Source organism: Polypterus senegalus, chromosome 10, assembly GCF_016835505.1.
Source record: "Polypterus senegalus isolate Bchr_013 chromosome 10, ASM1683550v1, whole genome shotgun sequence".
Classification (NCBI taxonomy): Eukaryota; Metazoa; Chordata; class Cladistia; order Polypteriformes; family Polypteridae; genus Polypterus; species Polypterus senegalus.
Window position 1 is genome coordinate 119,078,704 of NC_053163.1, and position 13,701 is coordinate 119,092,404.

At 41.3% G+C, this 13,701-nt stretch overlaps 1 protein-coding gene across 4 annotated transcripts in view; it reads left to right on the forward strand.

Moving 5' to 3' along the window:
- The first annotated feature begins 1,057 nt into the window (after nucleotides 1-1,057).
- Nucleotides 1,058-13,701, forward strand: part of LOC120537493 (uncharacterized serine-rich protein C215.13-like) — a 39,349-nt gene continuing 26,705 nt past the window's right edge. For all 4 annotated transcript variants that reach the window (XM_039766471.1, XM_039766473.1, XM_039766472.1 and 1 more), the window contains exons 1-2: nucleotides 1,058-1,213; nucleotides 6,588-6,776. In XM_039766471.1, the coding sequence (XP_039622405.1) occupies nucleotides 1,081-1,213; nucleotides 6,588-6,776 (322 nt within the window). In that variant the 5' untranslated portion in view covers nucleotides 1,058-1,080. The remainder of the gene's footprint in view (nucleotides 1,214-6,587; nucleotides 6,777-13,701) is intronic.

The window sequence follows — 13,701 nt, forward strand, 5'->3', positions numbered from 1 at the left end:
ATGTGTCAGGCTTTTTTTGAATCCCATTTGTTATGTTAGAGCTGCTGAACTTTGATAATTTTGGGAAAACACAGCTACATAGTATATGTGTACTAAATTTCAGGTCAATAGCTCAAATGGTTTGCGAGCTATAGGTGATTTAAAATCCTGGACAGACAAACAGACAGTCACGGTAGTGTATTATATATAAAGATTTTTGAATGCTTTTCCAGTATGTGAATATTTAGAAGGAAATTGTTACAAAAATACTGTACACATGGTTTTCATTTCATTTTCCGAACTTATTTTGTCCACTGGAGACAAAGTGAAACCTGTTCTGGTAGTACTGGGTGCTGGTCTGCTGTCGGACAAACTAACCCCCACAATCCAGACTGGTTTACAGTTGCCAGTTACCCAAACACATTACAAGAAAATCTGCTTCCCAAGTGATATTTGTTTCACAGCCATATCTATTAAACTCAGCTCAGGAAGCAATGTGTTTTTTTTTTACAGAGGCTTTGACAGGAACTGTTATTTTATTCTGTCTACATAGGAGCATTTGACAGATCTTTTACTTTACAAGCTTGAGCACTTCTTCTGACAGCCAGTTAGCAAATAATTAACATCATGGATCAAGAATTTTTTAGTAAAATTAAAGAAGCTAAAAGAAAATGTCAAGATCAGTGTCCTGAGTGTAGAAAATCCCAGGGAAACGTACAATTCATCCATCCTGATTCAAATAGACATCCGGTCATCCAAAAAGTGTTTTAAGAAAGCCACTCCTTGTTATTACATTTGTCCTCTAATTGATCCTTTTGTGATTTGCATAATTTATTTGGGGTCAATTGGAAGTAGCTAACACCACTTAGTGTATCATGACATCATGATTTGCATGACCATATAGTACGTTCATAATACTGCACTCAAGTTGTGTATAAATAAAGTTCATTAGAGGTGTAACTTTTAGAATGCCTTATTTTTATTATGTGCATTCATTTTTCCAAAGGTGCAGCCCAGGGTGTAGTTACAGTATTTAAACACTGCACTGAAAGTATTTTAAACACTTCCTTGACATAATCAAACATTCTCTGTAAAGGATACATGCAGTGGTTTCTTTGTAGACTACAATTTTTGAAAGATAGAAGGCACCATGAAATTTGTGTGATGAGGGTAAATAGTTCATCAGTGATCTTTACTTATGCAACAGCGCTCATCTTGTCATCATGTCTTTTTGGTGAGTCTTTCATCTTTGTTTAAAGGGTTGGGAGCATTGAAATACTACATATTAAATTTGATAAACTTTTTAAAATACAGTTTGCAATTACCAGGCATTTTATTTGTGAAAATGTTAAGTTTGTTTAATAATATATTTATATGATTACTATTATAAAGTAGCATAGCATGGCATAATATAATATTCTTGATCCCACTTATCCAGTCTAGAGTCTCACAGTGCTGGACCCTATCCTGCCAGTATTGAGCATAACAAAGCATCCATCCCAGATGGGACATCATCATTTGCAGAGTATTATTATTAATTTTATTTGATAAGTAAACCTAAATTCATACCAAGGTGGAATAGTGGATCATACAGGTCTAAAAATGAATTCTTAATATTGAGATAACTTAATTGTTAATTTGAATGTTCTTGCCAAATCTTTGCATGCTTTTCTTTGATAGTGTATCATCTCAATACATTTTCATAATGCTGCATATTTAAAATTGACACAAATAAACAAAATGTCAGTTATTCCTTCAAGTCTAATGTACATTAATGCATCTTTTGCTCCCATGCACATTTAGCACTAACTGACTGCATTTTAAATTCAGCATTACAAAATGCAGCTCACAGTTTTAAATCCTTGAACATGTAGATTCTGGATTCACTATTCTTCATTCATTGTTCACAAAAATATAGTTACGTTTGTGAGAAATGATAAGTTGGAATATCAAAAAATAAAGCAATACCCCATCCATAAATATAGGACTTGTTTCCACTGTGAATTGATATAGCAATCCAGTTACAATACAATACAAGCCAAAGAACGCCAGCTTGAATAAAATGTAATCTAGCTCCTATAGCAATAACTGGACAAACAAGAGTGTTGTTAGTAAAATATGTCTATTTTTAAAAATATTTATTCAAAATGTCTTAAAAATGACTGAGCTGAATGGATGGATGGATGACAGAGATTTTGAATGAATCAAAACAATTTAGAACACACTATTGATGTGTTACATTGTTTATAATTAGCAGTATGTAATCTCTTTTTGAAAGTAACATTTCTTATTTAATCTTCATTTAATCCAGTTCACTAATTGATTTTGCATTTTAGAGTTATTATGAGCTATGGGTAGTGACCGAAAGAACGAGATCTCGAATACAAGCGGCTGAAATGAGTTTCCTCCGCAGGGTGTCTGGGCTTTCCCTTAAAGAGGGTGAGAAGCTCAGTCATCCGGGAGGGGCTCAGAGTAGAGCCGCTGCTCCTCCGCATCGAGAGGAGTCAGATGAGGTGGTTCGGGCATCTGATCAGGATGCCTCCTGGATGCCTCCCTGGTGAGGTGTTCCGGGCACGTCCAACTGGGAGAAGGCCCCGGGGAAGACCCAGGACACGCTGGAGGGACTATGTCCCCTGGCCGGCCTGGGAACGCCTTGGGATTCTCCTGGAAGAGCTAGAAGAAGTGGCCGGGGAGAGGGAAGTCTGGGCCTCTCTGCTTAAGCTGCTGCCCCCGCGACCCGACCCTGGATAAGTGGAAAAACGATGGATGGATGGATGCATGGATGGAGTTATTATTAGCAAGCTGAGCATTCTAATATAGTTTTTCTTATGGTGTACCTTTAGAAAGGTGCTATGTAAGGCAAAAATAATTCCCTGCAGCAATATATATACGTCAGGCTACCATGTGATTGACTGGCGTCTGACTAAGCCTGGAGGCACATATTGATTATACTTATTTTTGTTTCATTGTGTTGACTGAACTTCGGTTAAGATATTCAACCCTCTTTTCAAAAGAGTTGGGATGTTGTGTAAAATGTAAATAAAATATGATGAATTGTAAGTGTTTCAAACATATATTTAATTGATAACAGAACAAAGACAACATCTCAAATGTTAAAACACCTAATGCAACATCTCACAACTAATTAGGTTAATTAGCAACAGGTCAGTTGGGTATAAAAAGAGTTTCCCAGAGGTGCAGAGTCTCTCAGAAGTAAAGAAGTCGAAGGGTTAAACACTCTGTAGAAGACTGCCTGGGCAAAAATTGCAAGAATTTAAGGATAACATTCCTCAATGTAAAATTGCAAAGAATTTGAGGATATTATCATCTATGGTATATAATATTATTAAATGATTCTGATAATCCAGAGAAAACTTTGCATGAAAGGGATAAGAGCAAAACCAATGTGATCTTCATGATCATTCTGCCCTCAGGCGGCACTGCACTAAAAACAAACTCAATTATGTACTGAAAATCACTGCATGGATTCTGAACACTTCCAAAAATCATCATCTGTGAATACAGTTTGTCACTGCGTTCACAAATGCATGCTATAACTCTATCATTCAAAGATGAAAACATATATAAATATGATCCAGAAATACCATCCCTTTCTCTGGGCCTGAGCTCATTTAAGATGGACTGAAAACCATCCTGTGTTTTGATGAATCAAAATTCAAAATTCTTTTTAGAAATCATGAACGTCAAATCCTCTGAGCTAAAAAGGAGAGGGACCATCTGACCTGTTATCAGTGCCCAGTTCAAAAGCCAGTATCTATGATGGTATGGGGGTGCATTAGTGCACTTAGCATGGGTATCTGCACTTCTAGGAAGGCATCGTTAATGTCAAACAATATATTTTGTAGTTTTGTAGTAACCTATGCTGCCATCCAGGTGATGTTCTCTTCAGAAAAGGCCTTGGTTTTTTCAGCCACACAGTGACAAACTGCATTTTGCATGTATTACAACAGCATGATTCTGTAGTAAAAGAGTCCCGGTATTAAACTGGCCTGCCTGCAATCCAGACATGTCACCCAGTGAAAACATTTGGCACATTATGAAGTGAAAACTACAATAAACAAGACCCCAAACTGTTTAGCAGCTGAAATTCGATAACAGGTAAAAATGGGTCAACACTTAATTTTTGCAAAACTACAACAATCGGTTGACTCTTGCTGTAGCAGAGGTATTATCAATGATTATAATCTAGTATTATAATAAAATAGTTTGAATGCCAGCCTGTGATGGACCGGTGTCATGCCCAGGGTTTGTTCCTACATTGTGCTCTACAACCCCGCCAAGGATTAAGTACATTATGCTATAGTATGGTGAATGCCAGAATGTAGAAAAATGTTCATACACACTATTTTTGTATCTCATAAAATCAAATATCAAATTATATTCCCCATTATATTACTTAAACTCCTGATTTAGCAGAGGAAATCATGACATACATCTATTTCTAACCATATGTAAGGTTAAGAGAAAAAATAAAGAAATGGCAGCTTAATGGTGATTATTTTACACATGCATGTAGTTCAAGTCATTTAAAACAAGGCATGAACAAAAAATGGTACTCTAATATTTTATAAATATATCAGTTCTGGGATCAGCACAGTACCAATTGTCAATGTACCACAAAAGGTCACAGACTTGGCTTGTGTGTAATACAGCTTCAGCTTCATAAAATGAAGAAGGCAACATCTGGAACTGAGTAAGAAAAATATTTTTTAGAATTGGAAAATCAAATCAACCTTTTAAATTAACTGCAAAATTTGAAATTAAAAGCTTTAAATGCACTGTTTATCTTTAAAATGCACATGTAGTGAGAAGTTAAAGAAAGATTAAAAATTAAAATTTCAAAAATGTACCATAACAAGTAGGACATTTTTCTGCTGTACATAAGGAACATAAATGAAACATTTTTTTTTTCCATTTATGCTAACAAAAATCTCTCTTTCCTCCATAAGACACTATGTGCTAAAATGTTCCCCCATTAGTGTTTGGATATAGCGGCACAGGCACAAACACATAGTGGTTAATACTACAACTTTACTGCTCAAAAGCCTATAGCACTATGTGAGTGAAAGATGGAGAGGCTAGGCCAATTACCAATCTTATATTAGAACAGTGAACATGAGTGTATGTGGAACTGAGTGTGCCCTGTGATAAACTGGCTGTCTGGCCAGGTTTGGGTTCCACCTTCAGTTGAATTCAAAATTACTTCTTAAAAGATTTGTCGAAAGGAATTAATGCAAGATATAAAAAGAACTTTAAGTATGGTGTTTGCAGGTTTTGCTATTATTGCAGCTAAGCTGCTTTCGCTGTCTCTCCTACAGTCTGGAGGTCTTCATTTTACAATCTTACTCATCTTGAGCTTTCTGTATCTTGGATCAACAACTCTTCCAGCTCTACCATCCAAAGCTGGATTCATGCTGTTCATTTAGTCAAGAGCTGGATGGGGGTTGCTCCATATACTGTAGCAGTTTCTCCTTTTCACCTTTTCTCATGTTTTCCTTACTTTGCTGCATGCTACACGGGGTGTGTGTGTGTATGTGGCAGTTTACTCATTGACTCTCTTTTGTTTGTGTTTCTGCATAATTTTCTGTCTCAGGTGAGGTGGGGTAGGGTAGGATGGGCAGGCACTGGCATGGTGTGTTTTTGTTCATATATAGGCCAAAGATCAATTATTATTAGATTCTCTTTACTGTACTCCTTTCTTGTTTTATCAATAAAAATTTGATCACAAAAAAGTAGCAAAATAAAGATAGGACATGTTGGCGCAGCATTTAGCATGGCTGCCTCATATCCTGAGTCTTTTGTCTGATTACCATAATAGGTCACTGTCTATATGCTGTTTTCACATTCTCTCTTTGCCCATGTGGCTGGTGTCTCTCCACATTCCCCATTTATCATCCAACATTCCAGATACATGCAAGTTAGGTTTACATTCTACATTGATCCCTGTGTGAATGATTATCTGTATTACATTTGACAGATTTATAAACTGGCCAGTTTACAGAGTAACTAAAATAATGTTTTAGCTGTGCAAAAGAGCACAAACTGCTATAAATGAACACATTTTACATTTCTTTAAATTTACATTTTCGACATGGAAACTACTGTGGCTAGGGGCTGAACCAAATTCTTTTAATTTACTGTATACACTGTAAAACTGTAACAAGCTCAGTTATGATACCAGGCATTATTATTTCAGTTTTAAAAATGCTAAAGGGTAAAGCAGTTTTTTTTAAAATATGAATATCTGAGAGAATTTGCATGTCTCCTAAAGTTATTTATCATCAAACAGAGTATTTCAATGGAGCGATTTTAAATCTAATTGTAGTAAAGTTGTAATTTAAATAGCAATTTGACTATGCACATGCCAGCTTCATACAGGCAGCAATCATGTGTGTGGTCCAGTGGATTTGTGAGAGCTGATCATTGTACTACCACATCACCTAAATTTAATTAATATAATTATATTTTTTGGGGACAAACAGAAATAAAAATAAAGTTCCCAGTGTGTATCATAGAATGCAGGAAGCCACCAATATTACATGTATTATTACTACAACTTGTACTGTAATAATCATTTTGAATTGCAGGACTTGCTGCCAGTGATGTCTTATGTATGAACAAACCAGACGGTCTCTATGGGGACCCCAGTGACTCGAACGCCATCATTTTTTGCCGAAATGGAGAATCCATCCTTTCTAAATGCCCTGCAGGTCTGGTTTTCAATGCAGTACTGATCAAGTGTGACTACCCATCTGCAACCACTGCTGGCACAGAAGGTATGTACTGTAAAAGAAAATGTGTTGAAATGGCTGGCAGGCTGATGGTATCAGCAGAAGTAGTATGTGCCACTGGCTACATGGATTATAAGATTGTGAATTTAAATGGCCCATTGGAGAGATTTCGATTGGTTAAGAATTAGGACAAGCTGGACTTGTGCCCTGTGTTGGCTGGGATTGGCTCCAGCACACCCCCGTGACCCTGTGTTCGGATTCAACAGGTTGGAAAATGGATGGATGGATGGACTTGTGCCCTGTGTTGGCTGGGATTGGCTCCAGCACACCCCCATGACCCTGTCGTTAGGATATAGTGGGTTGGCTAATGGATGGATGGATGGTTGGACAAAACAGTGCATGGGACATGAGGAAACAGGAGGGATATATGAAAAAGAGGAAATAGCAGTTTAAATACTTTGGAATCACAATTGCGAAAAATGTAAATACTTATTTATGTTAATGTAATTTTAGCAGCATGATTAAACAATGTGAAGCTGGATACTAATAGATCGATAATAATAGATCTCTTCACCTTATATTAGCTAGCAAAATTAATAATTTAAAACATTAACATTCTCACATTGTTTTTGTATCTTTACCAGAGTATTGCTGTATACAGTATATTAAAGAAAACCTTATAAAATTAGACACAGTTTTCTGCATGGAAAAAGACAGAAATATTGACTTGGTACTACAACCTCACTTCTGGTTTGGCTATCAGGTTGTCAATATTTGTATTCTGAGAGTTTGGAAGGAAGAATAAAATATAGAAAAAAGTACTAGCTTGCTTACCTGCAGAAAGGGAGTTTTGTTCAAATACTTGTTCATGCACTTTGCTTTGCACGTTTACTGCTACAAAATTACTATCAATTAATTAGGAATCCAGTCATTCAGTCCAAAATTCTACGTACTTTATGACAGTCATCTCTTCCAACTATTTTTAACTTAGGGTGTGTCTAATACAAGGAAGATGCTTGGTACTGAGAATTCTATTTTAATAATAAATTTGTGGGTGGCATGGTGGCTCAGTGGGTAGCGCTGCTGCCTCGCAGTAAGGAGACCTGGGTTTGCTTCCCTTCCTGTGTGGAGTTTGCATGTTCTCTCCATGTCTGCGTGGGTTTCCTCTGGGTGTTTTGGTTTCCTCCCACAGTCCACAGACATGCAAGTTAGGTGCATTGGCAATCCTAAATTGTCCCTAGTGTGTGTTTGTTTCCAGGATTTAATCCTGCCTTGCACCCTGTGTTGGCTGGGATTGGCTCCGGCAGATTCCCGTGACCCTGTGTTAGGATATGACTAATACATCTACATCTGTCAAATATTTCAAATGTAAACCTAGAGAGACCAATTTGTAATCCTATACAATTACTGTATGTGCAATTATGGAATTTTGTTAAACATACTCTACTTTCCAAGTCTTACTAATCTTCTCCACAATATATTTAGTTTATATATTTATTTAGTTAATATATTTTTTTACTGTCTTACAATAATGAAAATTAGGCAGCATTTTTACACTCTGTTATTCTGTTTTGTGATCAGATTTTTATTAGAAATCAGTGGTGTTTGTACCATAACAATTCTGGAGTGGGATACAGAACCTGAGAGAGAGATACTATCAACAGGAACAGGGCCATCTGGACAAGACATGAAGAGTGTGTGTGTGCATGTGTGTGAGAGAGAGGGATAGAGAGAGAAGCGTAGCACTTATAGAGTAGTATATAGTAGACCCGTTCCTCTGCTTAAATCAACTGGTCTGGGTACATGGATGCCAGAGTGTCTCAGGGTAGTTCGTGGCTTGGATCGATTCAAGGAGTTAGGGATAAATGAGTGCAGGTAGTGTTGCCTCTGATCCCGAGCGATGTCAAGAATAGCCAACAGTATGAATGTGTAGGGAGTGGATATGGCAGAGAAAAGATCATTGGAGCTGCATGGAAGGAGCCATGGAACATTGAAGTGACAATAGGGGCACTGGAGAGACAGTTGAGGAAGGAGGTTGACTCCAGTAAATATTGTGTAAGAAAGTGAGAGAGATGAACTGCATTTTACAATGTGTTAGGCTACCAGCAACACTGATGGTAAAACATCAGTCAAATAATGCCATGAAAATCACACTAAATGAAAACTTATCTACTGTATATATTATTTTGTCATAGATTAAAACCAACAAAGGGCAGTATCAAAAGATAGTTCAGCATCAAATATTCAACAAAAAAGCAGAAGCATGAATAAATATTAATACATTTATAATTTTCATTCAGTGGAGAAAGTTCTAAATTGTATTGTACATAAATAATGGGTATGATTTATGATAATGGTGACAACTGCTCTAAAACAGCAAACATATGCGAGTTCACATACCCTTTAAATTGCATCACAAAATATCTATCAATGGGTCTCTTGAAAGGAGTCTAATGTTCAAGTTCAGTCTGCGCAGACACACATAATTACAGCTATGCCTAGAAAACTGCAGAGTCGAAGGGCCTGTCCAAGCAATGTGGAAACAGGCTAGCAGCACCTGGCACAAAGAACATTTCACAAACTCCAAAAATAAGTATTATTTTAGACAAGAAATTAAATTACCATGGCGAGTTAACTACAAAAGTTCTATGTGCTGGAGGATGGGGTTAGTGCTCCAAGTGCCCTCAATGCAGAGACACCACTGTTAGACACATACAAAATGAAACAAAAGGGAACATAAGCAGTTTAAACATGTAATAATGAAACTACAAAACAAACACACCCTCTTTATACTTTGTCACATTCACCCAATTCCTGTGAGTACAGATGAAATCTGTGTGTCCCGAAAAAAAATAGCACCTGATAAATAGACCCAAGCTTCTGTAAAATTTAGAAATGTAGGTCTCTGTCAACTTTTCAGACCCTATCCCTAACTATATTTGGTTATCAGACTTCATTGCTCTCCAGATGTGTTGGGCAAATTGTTAAATATAATATGAAATGGTAACCTTAAGGAGAAAACTTTATTCCATTACATAAAGAATTGATATTTTATAAAAAAGTTATTTAAAGAATATGTAGAAAATATATATTTTATCCTTGATTTGAACATTATCTGTGTTGAGTTTGCATAGTCTGCACATATTTTGAAATATTTCACTTGGTACTGTTTTCCTGCTACATCACAAACATTTTTAAATGAATTGATGTGAATTTCAGTGGCACACTGTTTAGGGTTGGTCGCTACTCTTGCTTCCAATTCTGACTGCATAAGCCTGGATTGGATTAACAGAGTTTTATAACTGATGGATGGATGAATGTATCATGTAGCTAATGAATGTAGGCAGAAAAATAATATTAATAAAAGCGTTTCTTACACTCCTAGAGACCACCTGAGTAACCTTTCTATATTGCAATAGGCAAACATTTTTTTACAGTATGTCACATCAAACAAATAGTGTCCTCTACATGATTTTGCACCTTTAAGTTTCTACTTCCCATATCAGCAATCAAAATTTCTTTCCTATTATGTTATGCTTTGGATCCAAACTGTCAGAAGCATGTTAGTTCAAAATATTTTACAATAATACAATTTATTTAAAGCAATACCATTTAGGCCCCAAAACATTCCCCCAACCATCCATTCATCAATCAGAACTCCGAGAGGGATTCAATCCCTATTACATCTACTGGTGTGAGCGAAACATCAAGGGGACCCCCTATGGCTCTTCAATTCTTGCTAAATAGTTTGGCAATAGTGGAATGTGAAATAATGCTGGAAAGGACTGAAAGGAGAATAGCTAGGTTTAAGTTTAGTTTCCTGAGAGAAACAAAAACAAGTGGAGTGTTGACAGAAGTAGGCAGAGGGACTGAGGCACTGTGCACTGAAACGAACGATAATGAGAGAATGGAGAAATATGCTGTGATTAAGATGGAGGTGGAAGGAATGAGGTCTAAGAAGATGTTGATGTGGTTGGTGTTAGGTATTATATGAAGAGTGAAAGGCTAGTCTAATGTTGTTTATAAACATGGAAACTGGAAAATTTGAAAGACAGCTGACCTGTTTAAACATGAGGAGTTATTTAAAATCTTTTGTGACTAACAGTTGTACATAATTATACCCCAGGCTATAAATATTATTGTAGGTCTACTATATGTGGCAATGGACACTCAGCCATCATCGAGCCTTGTACTACATTTTTTGTGGTCTGTTATACATTTTCTCAATCACTTTCTTATTTAGTACCATGTAATAACTTAAATAATTATATTTTATGATTAGTTTTTCTGAGTTACCCTGAATGAATACACATTTTAATTTCTCAATCACTTTCTTATTTAGTACCTTGTAATAACTGTGGAAGCTGGCCCGGATACACACAGACGGACATTGTTAGTTCACCCAACACACCCTTTATTCACAATATTTACAAGTTATTTACGTTACGTGCACCCCAGTGCCTCCAGCACCGATACCCCAAAGTCCAGGCCACACAGTCCTTCGTGCCTTTCTCCTGGCAGCCTCCAGTCCTTTCTCCAGCTCTGTCCTCTTCCACCCGACTTCCGCTACTGACTGAAGGGAGGCGGCCCCTTAAATAGGAACCCGGATGGGCTCCAGCTGCTTCCCGGCACTCCTCCGCAAATGCTGCGCACCTCCGGGTGTCCCTGTCTTCTTCCCTCTAGCACTTCCTGGTGTGGCAGAAGTGCTGGGCTCCAGGCTTGTTCAGGCACCAGGGCGCCGCCTGGCGGTTGCCACGGGTCCCTACAGGGCTGGGCTTCCAAGCCCTCTACCCGTGGCCCCCCAAACTTAACCATGGCGGTCACCCCCTTGCGGTCTGGAGGAGGTACAAGCCCTCCTCCGGTCCTCCTGGGCATCGATGCCACAGTGCCCCACAGCCAGCGAAGACATGTCGGTCCGAAGGCAGCACGACCCCGGAGTGGGTCCTACTACGTACCCAGGGTCTATCATGGCACCCTGGGACACCCTACTTCCGCACCCGCTCCGAGGCCAACGCGCCCCTCTGGTCTGCGCCGCTCTCGCCTTCACCGTCCCCGCCAGCCGGGGCACCATCCACTCTCCGGTGGGGAGTCCTCCCGTGGAGCGACCCGTTCCAGGAGGGCAGGTTCCTAACGGCGTCAATCCCAGCGCTCGTTGGGGCTTCGGTCCTGTGGAAAGAGAAAAGGGAGGGCCAGAAGCACTGCCTGGACACTCGCACCGAACGTCCTGTCGGTCTCTGTACTGGCAGCACTCTCCCCCCCTACCGACAGTGCGCGATTTGCCTGTCTCGCTCCTCCGCCGCAGGTTCCACGCCCGTCCGTTCGTCATTGGCGGGACCGCTCTCACAGGCGGCTCCTCCACCCGCCCAGGGGTTTCCCTCTTCCTCCGCAGAGGACGGCCCTTCACTGGACGTGCGCAGCCAGCGACATGTTCCATCCTATTGGAGGAACCGACATACACCCCTCGGTTCCACCTTTTCCTCTTGGACGCTCTGACGGTCTGGGTCTGAGCATGGTGAAAGCTCAAATCCAGCCCCGTCTGCGTCCCTGCAGAGCGACAGGAGACTGCCGCGGGCTTGGAGTGCAGGGCGCTAGGACCCAGGGCACTCATCCGCCCCTGTCCTGCCAGCCCATGCGATCTCAGCCTCCGCGCTTCGCGTGCAGCCTGCACCGCCGCGTCCGCTGTTGAAGGATTGCCTACTTGGTGGTGATCATTCCTATTACAGTCAAGGCCGTTTTCGGCGAATCCCCCCTTATGCTGTACGGGGAGGTGCAAGACTTACCTTCCCCGCCATACTCTCCCGGCCAAAGGCGCCAGCGTCGCGCCGATCCTCTGTGTTGCACGGTGTCTCCCATGATGTGACCGCCTTCCCCTTCAGCTTCTCCAGCTGGACGGCGAGAGCACTTAGTACCTGCAAGAAAGGTGACTCGCGCAGAGCCACCGGCGTAAACAGGGAGACAGACGTCGGTGGGCTTACCTGTCCATCACCCACACTCGTCGTCTGCCTCCTGTGGGCCACTCCCTCTGGCTCAATCGGGTCTCTTCCCGACTGGCATTCCTTGGTCCCGCCTCTGTACCGTCATTGGCGGGCACACAAGACACACCGGCCAATCCCGTGCCTGTCAGCGGGCGGGACTTCCGGCCCGCAGCCATCTTGTCTCCCCTTCTTTGGATGGGTTGGCGTGCCTCCCCTGCCTCGGGGTGGCCTTTTGTGTCGCCACGCCGGCCTGGCCGTCCGTCCTGACATCGCGACTCTCGGAGCCCGCTGCACTCTGGCAACACCCGTTCTCCCTCCTCCACACCTGGGGAACATGGCCATACTGCAGTCCGGCGGTGGTCTGTGGGGTAAACCGCTCCCGCGGGGTTGTGCACGTGCCGCTCCCGCAGCGAGTGTGTGGGATCCGCTGCTGCCCCGGGCCGTCCACAGAATAATTTTTCTTTAACACAGGTCCCCACCTCGACCCAGGTGGAGCATCCTGCCAACTATGCCACTGTGGACTTGAACCCAGACACAGACAAACGGACATCATTAGTTCACCCAACACACCCTTTATTATATACAATATTTACAGTACTATGTACGTGCACCCCCAGTGCCTCTTGCACCGTTCCCCCAATGTCCAGGCCTGACAGTCCTTTGTGCCTTTCTCCTGGCCGCCTCCAGTCCTCTCTCCAGCTCCGTCTCTCTTCCACCCGACTTCCGCTCTCTACTGAAGGGAGGCGGCCCCTTAAATAGGAACCCGGATGGGCTCCAGCTGCTTCCCGGCACTCCTCCGCAGACACGCCCCAGTGTGGCGGAAGTGCCGGCTGCGCACCCAGAAGCCCTCCGGGTGTCCCCTGTCTTCTTCCTCCAGCACATCCTTGTGTGGCGGAAGTGCTGGGCTTCAGGGTTGTTCAGGCACCGGGGCGCTGCCTGGCGGTAGCCACGGGTCCCTACAGGGCTGGGCTTCCAAACCCTTTACCCGTGGCCCC